Source organism: Ictalurus punctatus, chromosome 15, assembly GCF_001660625.3.
Source record: "Ictalurus punctatus breed USDA103 chromosome 15, Coco_2.0, whole genome shotgun sequence".
NCBI lineage: Eukaryota > Metazoa > Chordata > Actinopteri > Siluriformes > Ictaluridae > Ictalurus > Ictalurus punctatus.
The window spans coordinates 6,586,316-6,609,000 of NC_030430.2; the positions used below are offsets into that span (position 1 = coordinate 6,586,316).

General features: G+C 52.1%; 1 protein-coding gene across 4 annotated transcripts in view; it reads left to right on the top strand.

Moving 5' to 3' along the window:
• utrn (utrophin) overlaps positions 1-22,685 on the top strand; it is a 196,481-nt gene that overhangs the window by 45,480 nt on the left and 128,316 nt on the right. For all 4 annotated transcript variants that reach the window (XM_017486812.3, XM_017486817.3, XM_017486815.3 and 1 more), the window contains 9 exons: positions 13,534-13,621; positions 14,280-14,527; positions 14,890-15,070; positions 16,940-17,067; positions 18,643-18,783; positions 19,554-19,667; positions 20,678-20,833; positions 20,967-21,137; positions 22,063-22,242. In XM_017486812.3, the coding sequence (XP_017342301.1) occupies positions 13,534-13,621; positions 14,280-14,527; positions 14,890-15,070; positions 16,940-17,067; positions 18,643-18,783; positions 19,554-19,667; positions 20,678-20,833; positions 20,967-21,137; positions 22,063-22,242 (1,407 nt within the window). The remainder of the gene's footprint in view (positions 1-13,533; positions 13,622-14,279; positions 14,528-14,889; positions 15,071-16,939; positions 17,068-18,642; positions 18,784-19,553; positions 19,668-20,677; positions 20,834-20,966; positions 21,138-22,062; positions 22,243-22,685) is intronic.

Below are 22,685 nucleotides of genomic sequence, written 5' to 3' on the forward strand. Positions count from 1 at the left end.
GCTCGGTGAGAGCGCTGTTGCTGATTGGCTCAGTGAGAGTGCGCCACAGCTGATGATTGGCTCAGTGAGAGCGCCGCCGCTGCTGATTGGCTCGGTGAGAGCGCCGCTGCTGCTGATTGGCTCGGTGAGAGCGCGCCACAGCTGATGATTGGCTCGGTGAGAGCGCGCCACAACTGATGATTGGCTCGGTGAGAGCGCGCCACAACTGATGATTGGCTCAGTGAGAGCGCCGCTGATGATGATTGGCTCGGTGAGAGCGCCGCTGATGATGATTGGCTCAGTGAGAGCGTGCTGCTGATGATGATTGGCTCAGTGAGAGCGTGCCACAGCTGATGATTGGCTCGGTGAGAGCGCCGCTGATGATGATTGCCTCAGTGAGAGCGCCGCTGCTGCTGATTGGCTCGGTGAGAGCGCGCCACAACTGATGATTGGCTCAGTGAGAGCGCGCCACAACTGATGATTGGCTCGGTGAGAGCGCCGCTGATGATGATTGGCTCGGTGAGAGCGCCGCTGATGATGATTGGCTCAGTGAGAGCGCCACAGCTGATGATTGGCTCAGTGAGAGCGCCACAGCTGATGATTGGCTCAGTGAGAGCGCCACAGCTGATGATTGGCTCAGTGAGAGCGCCACAGCTGATGATTGGCTCAGTGAGAGCGCCACAGCTGATGATTGGCTCAGTGAGAGCGCCACAGCTGCTGATTGGCTCAGTGAGAGCGCCACAGCTGATGATTGGCTCAGTGAGAGCGCCACAGCTGATGATTGGCTCAGTGAGAGCGCCACAGCTGATGATTGGCTCAGTGAGAGCGCCACAGCTGATGATTGGCTCAGTGAGAGCGCCACAGCTGATGATTGGCTCAGTGAGAGCGCCACAGCTGATGATTGGCTCAGTGAGAGCGCCACAGCTGATGATTGGCTCAGTGAGAGCGCCACAGCTGATGATTGGCTCAGTGAGAGCGCCACAGCTGATGATTGGCTCAGTGAGAGCGCCGCTGCTGCTGATTGGCTCGGTGAGAGCGCGCCACAGCTGCTGATTAGCTCGGTGAGAGTGCTGCTGCTGCTGCTGCTGATTGGCTCGGTGAGAGCGCGCCGCCGCTGCTGATTGGCTCGGTGAGAGCGCCGCTGCTGCTGATTGGCTCGGTGAGAGCGCGCCGCTGCTGCTGATTGGCTCAGTGACAGCGCGCCACAGTTGCTGATTGGCTCAGTGAGCGCGCGCCACAACTGATGATTGGCTCAGTGAGAGCGCCGCTGCTGCTGATTGGCTCAGTGAGCGCGCGCCGCTGCTGCTGATTGGCTCAGTGAGAGCGCCGCTGCTGCTGATTGGCTCGGTGAGAGCGCGCCACAGCTGATGATTGGCTCGGTGAGAGCGCGCCACAACTGATGATTGGCTCGGTGAGAGCGCCGCTGATGATGATTGGCTCGGTGCGAGCGCGCCACAACTGATGATTGGCTCAGTGAGAGCACGCCACAGCTGATGATTGGCTCGGTGAGAGCGTGCCACTGCTGCTGATTGGCTCAGTGAGAGCATGCCGCTGCTCATGATTGGCTCAGTGAGAGCGCTCCACTGCTGCTGATTGGCTCAGTGACAGCGCGCCACAGCTGCTGATTGGCTCGGTGAGAGCGTCGCTGATGATTGGCTCGGTGAGGGCGCGCCGCTGATGTTGATTGGCTCAGTGAGAGCGCCGCTGCTGCTGATTGGCTCAGTGAGCGCGCGCCACAGCTGATGATTGGCTCAGTGAGAGCGCGCCACAACTGTTGATTGGCTCAGTGAGAGCGCCGCTGCTGCTGCTGCTGATTGGCTCGGTGAGAGCGCGCCGCCGCTGCTGATTGGCTCGGTGAGAGCGCGCCACTGATGATGATTGGCTCGGTGAGAGCGTGCCACAGCTGATGATTGGCTCAGTGAGAGCGCCGCTGATGATGATTGGCTCAGTGAGAGTGCGCCACTGCTGCTGATTGGTTCAGTGAGAGCGTGCCGCTGCTGCTGATTGGTTCAGTGAGAGTGCGCCGCCGCTGATGATGATTGGCTCGGTGAGAGCGCCGTTGATGATGATTGGCTCGGTGAGAGCGCCGCTGCTGCTGATTGGCTCAGTGAGAGCGCCGCTGCTGCTGATTGGCTCAGTGAGAGCGCCGCTGCTGCTGATTGGCTCAGTGAGCGCGCGCCACAGCTGATGATTGGCTCAGTGAGAGCGCGCCACAACTGATGATTGGCTCAGTGAGAGCGCCGCTGATGATGATTGGCTTGGTGAGAGCGCGCCACAGCTGATGATTGGCTCGGTGAGAGCGCTGTTGCTGATTGGCTCAGTGAGAGTGCGCCACAGCTGATGATTGGCTCAGTGAGAGCGCCGCCGCTGCTGATTGGCTCAGTGAGAGCGCCGCTGCTGCTGATTGGCTCGGTGAGAGCGCGCCACAGCTGATGATTGGCTCAGTGAGAGCGCGCCACAACTGATGATTGGCTCGGTGAGAGCGCGCCACAACTGATGATTGGCTCAGTGAGAGCGCCGCTGATGATGATTGGCTCGGTGAGAGCGCCGCTGATGATGATTGGCTCAGTGAGAGCGTGCTGCTGATGATGATTGGCTCAGTGAGAGCGTGCCACAGCTGATGATTGGCTCGGTGAGAGCGCCGCTGATGATGATTGCCTCAGTGAGAGCGCCGCTGCTGCTGATTGGCTCGGTGAGAGCGCGCCACAACTGATGATTGGCTCGGTGAGAGCGCGCCACAACTGATGATTGGCTCGGTGAGAGCGCCGCTGATGATGATTGGCTCGGTGAGAGCGCCGCTGATGATGATTGGCTCAGTGAGAGCGCCACAGCTGATGATTGGCTCAGTGAGAGCGCCACAGCTGATGATTGGCTCAGTGAGAGCGCCACAGCTGATGATTGGCTCAGTGAGAGCGCCACAGCTGATGATTGGCTCAGTGAGAGCGCCACAGCTGATGATTGGCTCAGTGAGAGCGCCACAGCTGATGATTGGCTCAGTGAGAGCGCCACAGCTGATGATTGGCTCGGTGAGAGCGCCACAGCTGATGATTGGCTCGGTGAGAGCGCCACAGCTGATGATTGGCTCGGTGAGAGCACCACAGCTGATGATTGGCTCGGTGAGAGCGCCGCTGCTGCTGATTGGCTCGGTGAGAGCGTGCCACTGCTGCTGATTGGCTCGGTGAGAGCGTGCCGCTGCTCATGATTGGCTCGGTGAGAGCGCTCCACTGCTGCTGATTGGCTCAGTGAGAGCGCGCCGCTGCTGCTGATTGGCTCAGTGAGAGCGCGCCACAGCTGATGATTGGCTCGGTGAGAGCGCGCCACAGCTGATGATTGGCTCGGTGAGAGCGCGCCACAACTGATGATTGGCTCGGTGAGAGCGCCGCTGCTGCTGATTGGCTCAGTGAGCGCGCCGCTGCTGCTGATTGGCTCGGTGAGAGCGCGCCACAGCTGCTGATTGGCTCAGTGAGAGCGCGCCACAGCTGATGATTGGCTCGGTGAGAGCGCGCCACAGCTGATGATTGGCTCGGTGAGAGCGCGCCACAACTGATGATTGGCTCAGTGAGAGCGCCGCTGCTGCTGATTGGCTCAGTGAGAGCGCCGCTGCTGCTGATTGGCTCAGTGAGCGCGCCGCTGCTGCTGATTGGCTCGGTGAGAGCGCGCCACAGCTGATGATTGGCTCAGTGAGAGCGCCGCTGATGATGATTGGCTCGGTGAGAGCGCGCCACAGCTGATGATTGGCTCGGTGAGAGCGCGCCACAACTGATGATTGGCTCGGTGAGAGCGCCGCTGATGATGATTGGCTCAGTCCGAGCGCGCCACAACTGATGATTGGCTCAGTGAGAGCGCGCCACAGCTGATGATTGGCTCGGTGAGAGCGCCGCTGATGATGATTGGCTCAGTGAGAGCGGCCACAACTGATGATTGGCTCAGTGAGAGCGCGCCACAACTGATGATTGGCTCAGTGAGAGTGCGCCACAACTGATGATTGGCTCGGTGAGAGCGCCGCTGATGATGATTGGCTCAGTGCGAGCGCGCCACAACTGATGATTGGCTCAGTGAGAGCGCGCCACAACTGATGATTGGCTCAGTGAGAGCGCGCCACAGCTGAGGATTGGCTCAGTGAGAGCGCGCCACAACTGATGATTGGCTCAGTGAGAGTGCGCCACAACTGATGATTGGCTCAGTGAGAGTGCGCCACAACTGATGATTGGCTCAGTGAGAGCGCCACAGCTGATGATTGGCTCAGTGAGAGCGCGCCACAACTGATGATTGGCTCGGTGAGAGCGCGCCACAACTGATGATTGGCTCGGTGAGCGCGCCACAACTGATGATTGGCTCGGTGAGAGCGTGCTGCTGATGATGATTGGCTCAGTGAGAGCGTGCCACAGCTGCTGATTGGCTCAGTGAGAGCGCCACAGCTGATGATTGGCTCAGTGAGAGCGCCACAGCTGATGATTGGCTCAGTGAGAGCGCACCGCTGCTGCTGATTGGCTCAGTGACAGCGCGCCACAGCTCCTGATTGGCTCAGTGAGCGCGCGCCACAACTGATGATTGGCTCAGTGAGAGCGCCGCTGCTGCTGATTGGCTTAGTGAGCGCGCGCCGCTGCTGCTGATTGGCTCAGTGAGAGCGCCGCTGCTGCTGATTGGCTCGGTGAGAGCGCGCCACAGCTGATGATTGGCTCAGTGAGAGCGCGCCACAGCGGATGATTGGCTCGGTGAGAGCGCCGCTGATGATGATTGGCTCGGTGAGAGCGCGCCACAACTGATGATTGGCTCGGAGAGAGCGCCGCTGATGATTATTGGCTCAGTGCGAGCGTGCCACAACTGATGATTGGCTCAGTGAGAGCGCGCCACAGCTGATGATTGGCTCGGTGAGAGCGCCGCTGATGATGATTGGCTCAGTGCGAGCGTGCCACAACTGATGATTGGCTCAGTGAGAGCGCGCCACAGCGGATGATTGGCTCGGTGAGAGCGCCGCTGATGATGATTGGCTCAGTGAGAGCGCCGCTGATGATGATTGGCTCAGTGAGAGCGCGCCACAACTGATGATTGGCTCGGTGAGAGCGCGCCACAACTGATGATTGGCTCGGTGAGAGCGCCGCTGATGATGATTGGCTCAGTGCGAGCGCGCCACAACTGATGATTGGCTCAGTGAGAGCGCGCCACAGCGGATGATTGGCTCGGTGAGAGCGCCGCTGATGATGATTGGCTCAGTGAGAGCGCCGCTGATGATGATTGGCTCAGTGAGAGCGCGCCACAACTGATGATTGGCTCGGTGAGAGCGCGCCACAACTGATGATTGGCTCGGTGAGAGCGCCGCTGATGATGATTGGCTCAGTGCGAGCGCGCCACAACTGATGATTGGCTCGGTGAGAGCGCGCCACAGCTGATGATTGGCTCGGTGAGAGCGCCGCTGATGATGATTGGCTCAGTGAGAGCGCGCCACAACTGATGATTGGCTCAGTGAAAGCGCGCCACAACTGATGATTGGCTCAGTGAGAGCGCGCCACAACTGATGATTGGCTCGGTGAGAGCGCGCCACAACTGATGATTGGCTCGGTGAGAGCGCGCCACAACTGATGATTGGCTCAGTGAGAGCGCCACAGCTGATGATTGGCTCGGTGAGAGCGCCGCTGCTGCTGATTGGCTCGGTGAGAGCGTGCCACTGCTGCTGATTGGCTCGGTGAGAGCGTGCCGCTGCTCATGATTGGCTCGGTGAGAGCGCTCCACTGCTGCTGATTGGCTCAGTGAGAGCGCGCCGCTGCTGCTGATTGGCTCAGTGAGAGCGCGCCACAGCTGATGATTGGCTCGGTGAGAGCGCGCCACAGCTGATGATTGGCTCGGTGAGAGCGCGCCACAACTGATGATTGGCTCAGTGAGAGCGCCGCTGCTGCTGATTGGCTCAGTGAGCGCGCCGCTGCTGCTGATTGGCTCGGTGAGAGCGCGCCACAGCTGATGATTGGCTCAGTGAGAGCGCCGCTGATGATGATTGGCTCGGTGAGAGCGCGCCACAGCTGATGATTGGCTCGGTGAGAGCGCGCCACAACTGATGATTGGCTCGGTGAGAGCGCCGCTGATGATGATTGGCTCAGTCCGAGCGCGCCACAACTGATGATTGGCTCAGTGAGAGCGCGCCACAGCTGATGATTGGCTCGGTGAGAGCGCCGCTGATGATGATTGGCTCAGTGAGAGCGGCCACAACTGATGATTGGCTCAGTGAGAGCGCGCCACAACTGATGATTGGCTCAGTGAGAGTGCGCCACAACTGATGATTGGCTCGGTGAGAGCGCCGCTGATGATGATTGGCTCAGTGCGAGCGCGCCACAACTGATGATTGGCTCAGTGAGAGCGCGCCACAACTGATGATTGGCTCAGTGAGAGTGCGCCACAGCTGAGGATTGGCTCAGTGAGAGCGCGCCACAACTGATGATTGGCTCAGTGAGAGCGCCACAGCTGATGATTGGCTCAGTGAGAGCGCGCCACAACTGATGATTGGCTCAGTGAGAGTGCGCCACAACTGATGATTGGCTCAGTGAGAGTGCGCCACAACTGATGATTGGCTCAGTGAGAGCGCCACAGCTGATGATTGGCTCAGTGAGAGCGCGCCACAACTGATGATTGGCTCGGTGAGAGCGCGCCACAACTGATGATTGGCTCGGTGAGCGCGCCACAACTGATGATTGGCTCGGTGAGAGCGTGCTGCTGATGATGATTGGCTCAGTGAGAGCGCTCCACAGCTGCTGATTGGCTCAGTGAGAGCGCCACAGCTGATGATTGGCTCAGTGAGAGCGCCACAGCTGATGATTGGCTCAGTGAGAGCGCCACAGCTGATGATTGGCTCAGTGAGAGCGCCACAGCTGATGATTGGCTCAGTGAGAGCGCACCGCTGCTGCTGATTGGCTCAGTGACAGCGCGCCACAGCTCCTGATTGGCTCAGTGAGCGCGCGCCACAACTGATGATTGGCTCAGTGAGAGCGCCGCTGCTGCTGATTGGCTTAGTGAGCGCGCGCCGCTGCTGCTGATTGGCTCAGTGAGAGCGCCGCTGCTGCTGATTGGCTCGGTGAGAGCGCGCCACAGCTGATGATTGGCTCAGTGAGAGCGCGCCACAGCGGATGATTGGCTCGGTGAGAGCGCCGCTGATGATGATTGGCTCGGTGAGAGCGCGCCACAACTGATGATTGGCTCGGAGAGAGCGCCGCTGATGATTATTGGCTCAGTGCGAGCGTGCCACAACTGATGATTGGCTCAGTGAGAGCGCGCCACAGCTGATGATTGGCTCGGTGAGAGCGCCGCTGATGATGATTGGCTCAGTGCGAGCGTGCCACAACTGATGATTGGCTCAGTGAGAGTGCGCCACAGCGGATGATTGGCTCGGTGAGAGCGCCGCTGATGATGATTGGCTCAGTGAGAGCGCGCCACAACTGATGATTGGCTCAGTGAGAGCGCGCCACAACTGATGATTGGGCTCGGTGAGAGCGCGCCACAACTGATGATTGGCTCGGTGAGAGCGCCGCTGATGATGATTGGCTCGGTGAGAGCGCCGCTGATGATGATTGGCTCAGTGAGAGCGTGCCACAGCTGCTGATTGGCTCAGTGAGAGCGCCACTGCTGCTGATTGGCTCAGTGAGAGCGTGCCGCTGCTCATGATTGGCTCAGTGAGAGCGCCACTGCTGCTGATTGGCTCAGTGAGAGCGTGCTGCTGATGATGATTGGCTCAGTGAGAGCGTGCCACAGCTGCTGATTGGCTCAGTGAGAGCGCCACTGCTGCTGATTGGCTCAGTGAGAGCGTGCCGCTGCTCATGATTGGCTCAGTGAGAGCGCCACAGCTGATGATTGGCTCAGTGAGAGCGCCGCTGCTGCTGATTGGCTCAGTGAGAGCGTGCCGCTGCTCATGATTGGCTCAGTGAGAGCGCTCCACTGCTGCTGATTGGCTCAGTGAGAGCGCGCCGCTGCTGATGATTGGCTCAGTGACAGCACGCCACAGCTGCTGATTGGCTCGGTGAGAGCGCCGCTTATGATGATTGGCTCAGTGACAGCGCGCCACAACTGATGATTGGCTCAGTGAGAGCGCCGCTGATGATGATTGGCTTGGTGAGAGCGCGCCACAGCTGATGATTGGCTCGGTGAGAGCGCTGTTGCTGATTGGCTCAGTGAGAGCGCGCCACAGCTGATGATTGGCTCGGTGAGAGCGCTGTTGCTGATTGGCTCAGTGAGAGCGCCACAGCTGATGATTGGCTCAGTGAGAGCGCCGCTGCTGCTGATTGGCTCAGTGAGCGCGCGCCACAGCTGCTGATTGGCTCAGTGAGCGCGCCGCTGCTGCTGATTGGCTCGGTGAGAGCGCGCCACAGCTGATGATTGGCTCAGTGAGAGCGCGCCACAACTGATGATTGGCTCGGTGAGAGCGCGCCACAACTGATGATTGGCTCAGTGAGAGCGCCGCTGATGATGATTGGCTCGGTGAGAGCGCCGCTGATGATGATTGGCTCAGTGAGAGCGTGCCACAGCTGCTGATTGGCTCAGTGAGAGCGCCACAGCTGATGATTGGCTCAGTGAGAGCGCCGCTGCTGCTGATTGGCTCGGTGAGAGCGTGCCACTGCTGCTGATTGGCTCAGTGAGAGCATGCCGCTGCTCATGATTGGCTCAGTGAGAGCGCGCCGCTGCTGCTGATTGGCTCAGTGACAGCGCGCCACAACTGATGATTGGCTCGGTGAGAGCGCGCCACAACTGATGATTGGCTCGGTGAGAGCGCGCCACAACTGATGATTGGCTCAGTGAGCACGCGCCGCTGCTGCTGATTGGCTCAGTGAGAGCGCCGCTGCTGCTGATTGGCTCGGTGAGAGCGCCGCTGCTGATGATCGGCTCAGTGCGAGCGCGCCACAACTGATGATTGGCTCAGTGAGAGCGCGCCACAGCTGATGATTGGCTCGGTGAGAGCGCCGCTGATGATGATTGGCTCAGTGACAGCGCGCCACAACTGATGATTGGCTCGGTGAGAGCGCGCCACAACTGATGATTGGCTCGGTGAGAACGCGCCACAACTGATGATTGGCTTGGTGAGAGCGCGCCACAGCTGATGATTGGCTCGGTGAGAGCGCGCCACAGCTGATGATTGGCTCGGTGAGAGCGCCGCTGATGATGATTGGCTCAGTGAGAGCGCGCCACAACTGATGATTGGCTCGGTGAGAGCGCGCCACAGCTGATGATTGGCTCGGTGAGAGCGCCACTGATGATGATTGGCTCGGTGAGAGCGCGCCACAACTGATGATTGGCTCGGTGAGAGCGCGCCACAGCTGATGATTGGCTCGGTGAGAGCGCCACTGATGATGATTGGCTCAGTGAGAGCGCGCCACAACTGATGATTGGCTCAGTGAGAGCGCGCCACAGCTGATGATTGGCTCGGTGAGAGCGCCGCTGCTGCTGATTGGCTCGGTGAGAGCGTGCTGCTGATGATGATTGGCTCAGTGAGAGCGTGCCACAGCTGCTGATTGGCTCAGTGAGAGCGCCGCTGATGATGATTGGCTCAGTGAGAGCGCGCCACAGCTGATGATTGGCTCAGTGAGAGCGCGCCACAGCTGATGATTGGCTCGGTGAGAGCGCGCCACAACTGATGATTGGCTCGGTGAGAGCGCGCCACAACTGATGATTGGCTCGGTGAGAGCGCGCCACAACTGATGATTGGCTCGGTGAGAGCGCCGCTGATGATGATTGGCTCGGTGAGAGCGCCGCTGATGATGATTGGCTCGGTGAGAGCGTGCCACAGCTGCTGATTGGCTCAGTGAGAGCGCCACAGCTGATGATTGGCTCAGTGAGAGCGCCACAGCTGATGATTGGCTCAGTGAGAGCGCCGCTGCTGCTGATTGGCTCAGTGAGAGCGTGCCGCTGCTCATGATTGGCTCAGTGAGAGCGCTCCACTGCTGCTGATTGGCTCAGTGAGAGCGCGCCGCTGCTGATGATTGGCTCAGTGACAGCACGCCACAGCTGCTGATTGGCTCGGTGAGAGCGCCGCTTATGATGATTGGCTCAGTGACAGCGCGCCACAACTGATGATTGGCTCAGTGAGAGCGCCGCTGATGATGATTGGCTTGGTGAGAGCGCGCCACAGCTGATGATTGGCTCGGTGAGAGCGCTGTTGCTGATTGGCTCAGTGAGAGCGCGCCACAGCTGATGATTGGCTCGGTGAGAGCGCTGTTGCTGATTGGCTCAGTGAGAGCGCCACAGCTGATGATTGGCTCAGTGAGAGCGCCGCTGCTGCTGATTGGCTCAGTGAGCGCGCGCCACAGCTGCTGATTGGCTCAGTGAGCGCGCCGCTGCTGCTGATTGGCTCGGTGAGAGCGCGCCACAGCTGATGATTGGCTCAGTGAGAGCGCGCCACAACTGATGATTGGCTCGGTGAGAGCGCGCCACAACTGATGATTGGCTCAGTGAGAGCGCCGCTGATGATGATTGGCTCGGTGAAAGCGCCGCTGATGATGATTGGCTCAGTGAGAGCGTGCCACAGCTGCTGATTGGCTCAGTGAGAGCGCCACAGCTGATGATTGGCTCAGTGAGAGCGCCGCTGCTGCTGATTGGCTCGGTGAGAGCGTGCCACTGCTGCTGATTGGCTCAGTGAGAGCATGCCGCTGCTCATGATTGGCTCAGTGAGAGCGCGCCGCTGCTGCTGATTGGCTCAGTGACAGCGCGCCACAACTGATGATTGGCTCGGTGAGAGCGCGCCACAACTGATGATTGGCTCGGTGAGAGCGCGCCACAACTGATGATTGGCTCAGTGAGCACGCGCCGCTGCTGCTGATTGGCTCAGTGAGAGCGCCGCTGCTGCTGATTGGCTCGGTGAGAGCGCCGCTGCTGATGATCGGCTCAGTGCGAGCGCGCCACAACTGATGATTGGCTCAGTGAGAGCGCGCCACAGCTGATGATTGGCTCGGTGAGAGCGCCGCTGATGATGATTGGCTCAGTGACAGCGCGCCACAACTGATGATTGGCTCGGTGAGAGCGCGCCACAACTGATGATTGGCTCGGTGAGAACGCGCCACAACTGATGATTGGCTTGGTGAGAGCGCGCCACAGCTGATGATTGGCTCGGTGAGAGCGCGCCACAGCTGATGATTGGCTCGGTGAGAGCGCCGCTGATGATGATTGGCTCAGTGAGAGCGCGCCACAACTGATGATTGGCTCGGTGAGAGCGCGCCACAGCTGATGATTGGCTCGGTGAGAGCGCCACTGATGATGATTGGCTCGGTGAGAGCGCGCCACAACTGATGATTGGCTCGGTGAGAGCGCGCCACAGCTGATGATTGGCTCGGTGAGAGCGCCACTGATGATGATTGGCTCAGTGAGAGCGCGCCACAACTGATGATTGGCTCAGTGAGAGCGCGCCACAGCTGATGATTGGCTCGGTGAGAGCGCCGCTGCTGCTGATTGGCTCGGTGAGAGCGTGCTGCTGATGATGATTGGCTCAGTGAGAGCGTGCCACAGCTGCTGATTGGCTCAGTGAGAGCGCCGCTGATGATGATTGGCTCAGTGAGAGCGCGCCACAGCTGATGATTGGCTCAGTGAGAGCGCGCCACAGCTGATGATTGGCTCGGTGAGAGCGCGCCACAACTGATGATTGGCTCGGTGAGAGCGCGCCACAACTGATGATTGGCTCGGTGAGAGCGCGCCACAACTGATGATTGGCTCGGTGAGAGCGCCGCTGATGATGATTGGCTCGGTGAGAGCGCCGCTGATGATGATTGGCTCGGTGAGAGCGTGCCACAGCTGCTGATTGGCTCAGTGAGAGCGCCACAGCTGATGATTGGCTCAGTGAGAGCGCCACAGCTGCTGATTGGCTCGGTGAGAGCGTGCCACTGCTGCTGATTGGCTCGGTGAGAGCGCTCCACTGCTGCTGATTGGCTCGGTGAGAGCGCTCCACTGCTGCTGATTGGCTCGGTGAGAGCGCTCCACTGCTGCTGATTGGCTCAGTGAGAGCGTGCCACAGCTGCTGATTGGCTCAGTGAGAGCGCCACAGCTGATGATTGGCTCAGTGAGAGCGCCACAGCTGATGATTGGCTCAGTGAGAGCGCCACAGCTGATGATTGGCTCAGTGAGAGCGCCACAGCTGATGATTGGCTCAGTGAGAGCGCCGCTGCTGCGGATTGGCTCGGTGAGAGCGCGCCACAGCTGCTGATTAGCTCGGTGAGAGCGCTGCTGCTGCTGCTGCTGATTGGCTCGGTGAGAGCGCCGCCGCCGCTGCTGATTGGCTCAGTGAGAGCGCCGCTGCTGCTTATTGGCTCGGTGAGAGCGCGCCACAACTGATGATTGGCTCGGTGAGAGCACGCCACAACTGATGATTGGCTCGGTGAGAGCGCGCCACAACTGATGATTGGCTCGGTGAGAGCGCGCCACAACTGATGATTGGCTCGGTGAGAGCGCGCCACAACTGATGATTGGCTCGGTGAGAGCGCGCCACAACTGATGATTGGCACGGTGAGAGCGCCGCTGATGATGATTGGCTCAGTGAGAGCGCTCCACTGCTGCTGATTGGCTCAGTGAGAGCGCTCCACTGCTGCTGATTGGCTCAGTGAGAGCGCTCCACTGCTGCTGATTGGCTCAGTGAGAGCGCGCCGCTGCTGCTGATTGGCTCAGTGAGAGCGCCGCTGCTGATTGGCTCAGTGAGAGCGCCGCTGCTGATTGGCTCAGTGAGAGCGCGCCACAGCTGATGATTGGCTCAGTGAGAGCGCCGCTGCTGCTGATGATTGGCTCAGTGAGAGCGCCGCTGCTGCTGATGATTGGCTCAGTGAGCGCGCGCCACAACTGCTGATTGGCTCAGTGAGAGCGCCACAGCTGATGATTGGCTCGGTGAGAGCGCCGCCGCTGCTGATTGGCTCGGTGAGAGCGCCGCCGCCGCTGATTGGCTCGGTGAGAGCACTGCCGCTGCTGCCGATGATTGGCTCAGTGAGAGCACTGCCGCCGCTGCCGATGATTGGCTCAGTGAGAGCGCCGCAGCTGCTGATTGGCTCAGTGAGAGCGTCGCTGTTGCTGATTGGCTCAGTGAGAGCACTGCCGCCGCAGCTGCTGATTGGCTCAGTGAGAGCGCCGCAGTTGATGATTGGCTCAGTGAGAGCGCCGCTGTTGCTGATTGGCTCAGTGAGAGCACTGCCGCCGCAGCTGCTGATTGGCTCAGTGAGAGCGCCGCTGTTGCTGATTGGCTCAGTGAGAGCGCCGCTGCCGCTGATTGGCTCAGTGAGAGCGCCGCTGCCGCTGATTGGCTCAGTGAGAGCGCCGCTGCCGCTGATTGGCTCAGTGAGAGCGCCGCTGCCGCTGATTGGCTCAGTGAGAGCGCCGCTGCCGCTGATTGGCTCAGTGAGAGCGCCGCTGCCGCTGATTGGCTCAGTGAGAGCGCCGCTGCCGCTGATTGGCTCAGTGAGAGCGCGCCGCCGCTGCCGATGATTGGCTCAGTGACAGCGCCGCTGTTGCTGATTGGCTCAGTGAGCGCCGCCGCTGCTGTTGATTGGCTCAGTGAGAACGCCACTGCTGATTGGTTTAGAGTGTGTAACATATTTTCGTACATGTTTTCAGGGCCTGGAGGCGGAGCTTACAGAGAAAGAGCAACGAATGAAAGATGTGATGGAGAGAGGAGAGAAGCTGATGGAGCAGTTAGAGAAAGGTAAAGGAATTCTGGTGGTTTTAAAGTTTCATTTGTCTTTTCTTTGTTGCTGTGTGTGGAAAGATGGACTATTCTTTCTATTCCTTTTGTTTTTTCTTTTTCTTTATTCAATATACTGTCACTTTTTCCTTTGGTACCATGTTTATTTTTCATTCTGTCTTTCCCTATTTCTTACTCTCTACTCCCTTTTCTTTCTTTCTTTATGATCCTTTATCTGTCTGTCAGTCTGTCTTTCTGTTGTTCTATCTGTCTTTGCATCACATGATCGATCTTTCTGTCTCACGTTCTTACTGTATCTCTTTCAGTCTCTTTTTTTTGTCTGTCTTTTTATAGATATTTATATTAAATCTCTCTCTATCCCTCTCTCTCTCTCTATCCCTCTCTCTCTCTCTCTCTCTCTCTCTCTCTATCCCTCTCTCTCTCTCTATCCCTCTCTCTCTCTCTCTCTCTCTCTCTCTCTCTCTCTCCCTCTCTCTCACTCTATCCCTCTCTCTCTCTCTCTCTCTCTCTCTCTCTCTCTCTCTCTCTCTCTCTCTCTATCCCTCTCTCTCTCTCTCTCTCTCTCTCTCTCTCTCTCTCTCTCTCACTCTCTCTCACTCTATCCCTCTCTCTCTCTCTCTCTCTCTCTCTCTCTCTCTCTCTCTCTCTCTCTCTGCAGAAGGTTTGTCCTCGTCCCCGGTTCGCTCTGCACTAGTCTCTGCGCAGTTGGACTTTTCTTCCTGTCAGCAGCTCCTTCGGGACGTGCAGGACAGGGCTCGGGTTTCGGAGCGGGCGGCGTCCGTGTCCTCCGAGCTGCAGGTTCTAGACGGAGCCCTGGTGGACGCCGAGGCCTGGCAGAACCGTACGGCGGGACTCGTCACAGACGCCGATCTTCCCGCTCTGCACACGCTCCGAGAAGACTGCCAGGTGAGTGGAATGACCCGAGGGCCGAGTGATTCGGGCCTGTGATTCGGCCTCGGTTTACTTTCATTTTATTATCCATGCACTGCAAGTCCTGATGAAGGAGCAGATCGAGGGAAAACAAGTCGTATTAGACTCCTGGTGTAATCAGTAGTAATAGCTGTGTATACACGTGTTTTGTGTACTTATACTGAAGTGCTGGTCCTGAGCCAGTTACTCAGTACGCTGTTCAAACCCTGGCGTTAGCTGTAACGGTGTTCGGAGAAGCTTTTTCCACACAATCATTACGGAATAATGTCATCTGTCACGAACGTGATTACAGTACAGAATTCTTCGTTTCTGTATGTGTGTGTGTGTGTGTGCTCCAGGCTCAGCTGGCAGGACTCCTGGGTCCGAGCGCTCGCCTTAAGGAGCTCCGTGTCCGGGTTGCGTCTCTGGCCGCAGAGTCCGCTGTCCCTGCTGACATCCAGAGCAGCGTGAGCGCCCTGGCATCACGATACGACTCGACCCTTCAACTACTCATGACACGAGAGCAGGAGATTAACGCTGGTAAGCATAACGATCATGGCGCGCTGATGATGATGATGATGATGTGTGGATTCCAGTCTTGGGTTTTCCTGTATTATTTGGACTATAGTAACTGTAGTTCTACCAATCTTATACAGCATGTTGCTTTATAATTTAATTGCGTTAAAGTAATAGTGATTGGAAGAACGATTTATTCCCGGACTCCGCAGTCGTGGATTTGAAACCCGGGGAAACGCTGGCACGACTTTTAAAGTAACGGTTGCTAAACAGGGAATGGACGCCCAGGAAAAAAGGCAGCAGTAGAGACGGTCAAAGCGATTTACAACTGAGTCGAGAGTCATCTCCAGACGGTTCACACGGGACTCCTTTGAATTTGCGTCGACTGCAAAAACAAAAAAACAAAAAAAAACACCTCCCGTTTCGGCCATAAATAACTTGTTTTCCCCTCTTCTGTTTCAGTCTCGCTCTGTTGTCTTTCGCTTTTCCTCCACCTTACGCTTTCACCAATGAACTACTGCTTCACCAGTGATTTACGTGGCGCGTAATTGAAACAAACGAGTGGGAAAGGAACAAGGGGTGGGGGGTGGGGTGGGATTGCAGGGGAAAGAAAGTTGTCCAAGAGAGTGGAAAAAGAGCAAGAGGGAAACAGAGAGAAACAGAGAGAGGGGTCAAATTTCTAATGAAAGAACTTTTTTTTTTTTTTTTTTTTTTTAATTGTTTTGGGACCAGAATTTTTCTCTTACCTCAGATACATTTAGAAAGCTTTTTTTTTGTATTTATTTGTATTATGTATTAACTGAGATGTACACAAGTTTTGATAAAGGCGTTAAAATCATGATTTTATTAATTGAATTAAAAAAAATTATATGTAAGTAATAATTTTTTAAAAAATCATCGTTGAGGTGGTGTGAGGTGTTTATTCCTCGTATACCACAGCAATTTGCGAAGAATTAACACTTTAAAAAAAAAAAAAAAAAAAAAAAAAAAAAAAAGTTTATTTATGAAAGAATGACTCAACTTTTGCCCAGCATTGAATATATTTGTGAGGTCACACTCCACAGTAGTGGTTAATAACCATCATGTGCAAGTAGACACTCTGGGCTTTAAGAATTTGCAGTTTTTCACAAGTTTTTACTTAGTCTACTCAGTTTAAATGTTCAGTTTATTGTGGCAGTGGTATACTGTGTGTTACTATCAGTAAAGCTTTAGTCGTGCTGGATGATCTCTGTACGCGTATTATAGTGGAGAATTGTTTGCCCAACAGCGGGCTCACACCCCTCACATTTCCCTTCGCCCTGCTCACCAGCAGCTAAACACAGAGTCACGACACTCTACACACAGAAACCCAACAGCGTCCTGACTCATCTTATAACAGACTCGCGGTGATAAAAGAATTCATTTGTTTATAGTGATTGAAAACGTCCGATAAGTCGATTTCCATTCCACCGGCGGATCTGTTGTGCCAGAATTAGCTAGATGGCTAACTTGCATCAAAGTATGTGGGTTTGGTGTGAACCTCTTAGTAAGATGATCCTTTTTTTTTTTTTTTTTTTTTTTTTTTTTTTTAAAGATCAATTTTACATCAAGTATTAAAAAGTATGCTTAATAAATATTGTTAATTGCAGTATTTTGTCTGTATGTTGCTGTATTGAACACCCCAACACACACACACACACACACACACACACACACACACTCAGACAAAACAAAAAGCCTAGCACTGACACCCCCCCTCGGCCAAAATGTGTCATTACACCCCAGTCCTGTGTATTCTTGCATGATTTCTAACACACACTCTCCATTTTGTTTATATATTTATTTTTTCCCTTTTGCTTTAATATATTCTTTTTTTTTTCTCTCTCTCTCTCTCTCTCTCTCTCTCTCTCTCAGCTCTGTCTAGACTACAGCAGATCGAGAAAAGTGCTGACGTTCGGGCCGAACTCGAGTCCAGACTTTTGGCTCTCGCTGCTGACGTCATAGACATGCCCTCCACCGAGAAGGCTGTGGACAAAGCTCAGGTGTGTGTGTGCGTGTGGGTTTTTTTTCTTGTGGATACCAACGATTACAAAGTTTTATGTATTAAAGAACAGTATGTATACTTTTTATAGTTACGTTTATTGAACTGAAACAAGTTCATTCCTGTTATCAGTTCAGGTGTAAACTGTCGTTCCCGCACCAGCGGCCCCCCCCGTTTTCTAGAAGTTCATAAGACACAAAAAAAAATTTAAAAGGCAAAAAACGCAAAGTGTAAACTCTTCTGCTCTACCTCAGACTGTTACAAAGCACTGACACTGGAGACTCCTTCCATAAATGTTTAATAAAAGTCCCCTTACAGGAAAAAAAAACAATTACCATATCAACAGTAACACACACTTTTTTAAAATCAATTTCTAAATATGTATAGATAATTAATCACCGCCTTCTGACCAATCAGATTCAAGAATTCAAAAGCGCTGTGGGATAACTGCATGTAAAAATAACGCTAATGCTAATAATATTAATGAGTCTGCAAACGCAGGTGATGACATGGCACACTTTCAGAACAGCACTTTATTTTATACAAGTTTTTGTCTTTGTGTCTGAGATGGAGTTAGTGTACAACATGTAATTTGGGAGTTTCCCCTCTCGGTTCTAAGTGTAGATCTTTCCACAGAATCGAATCTAAAAATACCACAGTTAAAGCTCCAGGCGTGCTAAAGTCACAAACGCTTTCTAATGTCTGTCTCGTGGCCACAACCTGCTGTGTAATTACCGATTGCGCTGACGGAGCAGCTCTTCTTTTTATGTAAAGAAGATCAAAACTCTGTGATCATGCTCGAGGCTGTTGCTGAGACGCTTGCACATGACCGTCTTCATGAGCTTTCGAGCTCGCATACTCCACGTGCTCCAGTACTGCAGGTGGCGCTGTTTAAACAAAAAAAATTTCACAGTAATTTCCACGACTGCAGGAAGAACTTAGTTTTGAATAAACTGTAGTGAAGCATGAGTTGTTGGACACGCCAGTAGTCGAAACTCTAGAAGTTGTTTGTGTCACTACGGTTACGCCTTGTGGGCGTGTACCGTACGTCCAGCGTTTTTAGTTCCTCGGAGGAAAATTAGTTGCCAAAATGTAGCCTACAGCACACAGTTCACTACAGTATGCAATTGGTTTGTCTTTAAATATATTTATATATTAAAAAATGTGTACGTGTGTCATTGGTTTGCTTTTGTTAGCAGTTTAGCGGCACAATTAGCGGTAAATAGACTAACCATGTGCACTTATCTATATATCTGTATGTCTTATTCAACATAAGCAGTTAAATACAAATCAATTAATGCGCTAATCAATGTGAAAAGTGGTCATGCTTTTGCAGGTTAGAAACACTCTCCGGAGATACCAGTGATCTCTGCTGCTTCCTTCAAAGATTGTTTTCATGTGAAAAATGAGAAAATGCAGCTATTAGGAATTTTTTTTTTTTTTTCTCCCCCTCCCAAGTGATACTTAGGAGATAATTGCAGCCATCAGTTGTATTAGTTGATGCAATGCATTGTGGGTCGTGTATATATAAATAGAGCAGATGGCTGATGGGTTTATTCCTCCATGCTCTCTGTAGGCTCTGTGTGCAGAGATCGAGCAGCAGCAGCAGGCCGTATCGGACCCACACGAACTCCAGCGCTGGACTCAACTTTCCGCTACAGCCACAGACCAGCTCGGCATGATGCAGTGCATTCTGGGTAGCATGAAGGACTCACAGGTTGGTCTATTTCTTACTTGGTTACTTTCTAATAGTTTTGGTGTGGGGTGGCGTTGATAAATTGTTGCCATATGGCAACAATGTGCAGTGGTAGAAAGTAACATATAGTCAACATATTACTGCTTTTTCCAGTTGCAGTGGGTTTTTCTGCCACTTAGTAATCATGTAGAAGTTATATCTTCTGGAAAGGAATTACAGTTGTAATTCTTTCTCTTTAAACATGATATTTAGAAAATAAGTTGCTATTGCAAAGTGTCTGAAATGACGGCAGTTTTTCTTACTTTGAATGTGAAATAAATGTAATGAAGGCCTGTTTCAATTCATGAATGCATATGACAGTTCCATTTGCTCAAGCACATTTTATCATCTCAGATAGTGTTTACATTTTTTTCCTTTAAGTAGTTTTGCCAAAATATCAAAGTTTCGATTTTGGATTTACTTTTTTTTTCATCAAATGTTGATAGTCCTTTGATGAAAACAGCACTTCCTGTTCATGTGACATTAAAAAAAAAAGTCACAGTCCTCTTTTTCCAGTTAAATGGGAAAAATCATAGTTTTGTATTATTGCCTATCAAAAAAATTGGAGATAAATGAATTGTCGCCAGATGCGTTAAAGGGTTAATCGATATTTATTACGCCCAACCTGTAATCAGTGAACTGAATTGTGAAACTGAAGCCGTGAAACTTTTTATTTAATTTTTTTTCATAATTAATGTGATCATTTCGAGGTTTGGAGGTTTTGTTATTGTTCTGCAACGTTTTGTGCGCAGGTCCGTGGTGAGGAAGTGAGCCGCTGGCTGGACGGCGTGCAGGAGCTGCTGTCAGAGGACTCCAGCTCTCACGACCATGCTGATAAACTACAGGAACAGCTTAACCAGTGCAAGGTCAGAGGCCACACCGCTCCGAATCAGTACTTTTTTTTTTTTAATTTACGTTTGTTGTGCTGACGACATAGCTTGAAATAACAAGATTACAAAATATTGAGACGATTAAAAAAAAAAAAGCCAAAATGTTTTGAGATACGATTATAACTCAAAATTAATGTGGCAAGCAGCATTTTCTTTATATGCATAACTGGGTCATTTGTGTGAGGCTTACTCTGAAGATGACGTCTGCCAAATTTGGTGGTGATCGGACAAAATTTGTATGGGAAGTAGCGTAAAAACTGTTTTGCCAAAATCCAAGATGGCGGAAAATACGTTTAGGCAGAAATTTACGTCATAGCGTGCCTCTTGACCCAGGGATGCCAGGCTATTAAATTTTGGACACATGGTTCAAACACTATGACCATAAGTGTACTTCCCTAAAATTAGGCCCAAATTTTATCCCTTGGGAGCAGTTGGTCCAAATTTGGTCAGAATATTCCTTAGATCCTCCCCAACCAGTGCGCCAAATTTCACAACTTTTTACCCAGACAGTTCTATGGGCTGACATAGACACCCTAGCCAGAAGAAGAAGAAAGGGTGGAACAACAATAGGGTGCCTACATGCCTTCGGTGCTTGGACCCCTAATAAGAACATATCTTAAAAGAACAGGATAACTCAATATAACTACGATCTTACAAGAACGAGAGAGCTTAAAATAACGATATATCTTCAAAAAATGAGATAACAGATCAAAATAAATTATCTTGAAACAAGAAAATAAATCAAAATAAAATGTATCTTGAAATAGCAAGGCATTAAGTCAGGCTATACTAAGATGTTAAGTTGTAACAGTCATGTGTATGAGATGTTACAACTTAACAGTCACACAGCACTTCTACTTGTGGATCAGGGCTTCTGTAAATCTTTTAACTCCATATAATTTATGGCTTGTTTGACTTGGCTCCGAAGTGCCATTTTATTGCCATTTAAAATCTGCTGAATTTGTACTTCCTTGTCTTTCGGTTAGGAGTATGTGGGGGAGATGGAGGCGGTGGAGTCGTCTCTGAAAGAGGCAGCCGTGTCTGTAGCTGCCGTACAGCAGAGCGCAGTACCAGGTTTGGCCACATGGGGGCTGAAGGAGCTGGAAGAGAAACAGGGACGCTGGGATGAGCTGAGCAAACAGGTGAGGAAGGAAAGGACTGGGAATTTATACTGTATTTCTCACAAGTGAGAAAGTTGAGGGGAAAGTCTGACCAAAAGTGGAATGATTTATTCTTAATTAACAGTGCTTGTGTAAATGTGTGTGTGTGGTGCAGTTGCAGGAGCAGCAAGAGCGCGTGACTGAGAGTCAGGAGAAAGTGTTGAACTTGAAGAAGGACTTGGCGGAGATGCAGGAGTGGATGGCTCAGGTGGATGAGGAGTTCCTCATGAGAGATTTTGAGTACAAGAGTCCTGAGGAGCTTGAGGAGGCTCTACAGGAGATGAAGGTACACGAAGACAACACAACCACCACACACTTTCTGAAGTTTTTAATCAGTCAAGCTGGGAAGATTGAGCAAAAATATTCTTGCGTCGTTCATGAATATACACACTACCAGTCAAAAGTTTGTGGACACCCGACTGAAACGTTTCTCACGCTCTTAAAAAGCTTTTGATGTGAAGGTGTATGATTAAATGTGTGAAATCGCTGTTGTAGACAAAAATATAATCCTGCTGACACATTCGTTTCTTTCATTAGAAAACTAACATTTTATTTACAAAAAAATCTTTTTTTTAAACAGACGACTCGGAGAGAAATATTACAAAAAGTATCCGATAAGAGTCCAGCGTCGTCGTGAACTCCTTTAATACTGTTTAAAAAGCATTTCGGGGAAATTCCTCAAGAAATCGGGTCAGAAAACCCCAAGAATACATTTCTGGAAAATTCTAGGCAAAAAGGGCGTCTACTTTGAAGATGCTGAAATACTAAATTATTCTGATTTATAAATGATATATATAATTACTAAATGATATTGATTTTTTTTCTTATTAAAACATCATTCCAACAGTTCCATTTGTGTTACTCCAGAGTTTTTATGACTTTATTATTATTATTATTATTATTATTATTATTCTAAAATGTGGAGGAAAAAAATAAAAAAGAATGAGTGTGTGTAAACTTTGACTGAGAGTGTGTATAAGGAATAAAGTGCTTGTGGGCGTGCTGTTATAGCACTGTTATAGCCTGTTGTAGAATGGAGTTACTGTTGGTTAATTTCATACACCAGCACAGCGCTCTGTGTTTTTATTCCTCATATATCAGAACAATTTGCAAATGATGACATGCACATGTCAGTTCATGTCAGTTCTTAAAGTAATACGTGACATAGCGTACTGTATTTGTGCTCAATTTCGTGTGTGTGTGTGTGGAAGAGGGCTAAAGAGGACGTGCTACAGAAGGAGGTACGGGTGAAGATTTTGAAGGACAGCATTAACGTGTTGACAAGTAAAGCGCCCCCCGGTGGTCAGGATCTGAGCAGCGAGTTAGCCGAAGTGCTGCAGAACTACCACAAACTGTGTGACCGCTTCAAGAGCAAGTGCCACACGCTGGAGGTAACACACGTGCACGCTGAAATACCGGCTGTCTAGTGTAATAGCAGGGATATGACATCGTGTAGTATAATATAATACCAGGGATATAATGTCGTGTAGTATAATATAATACCAGGGATATGACATCGTGTAGTATAATATAATAGCAGGGGTATGACGTCGTGTAGTATAATATAATAGCAGGGGTATGACGTCGTGTAGTATAATATAATAGCGGGGTATGACGTCGTGTAGTATAATATAATAGCGGGGTTATGACGTCGTGTAGTATAATATAATAGCGGGGTTATGACGTCGTGTAGTATAATATAATAGCGGAGCGGGGTTATGACGTCGTGTAGTATAATATAATAGCGGGGTTATGACGTCGTGTAGTATAATATAATAGCGGGGTTATGACATCGTGTAGTATAATATAATAGCGGGGTTATGACGTCGTGTAG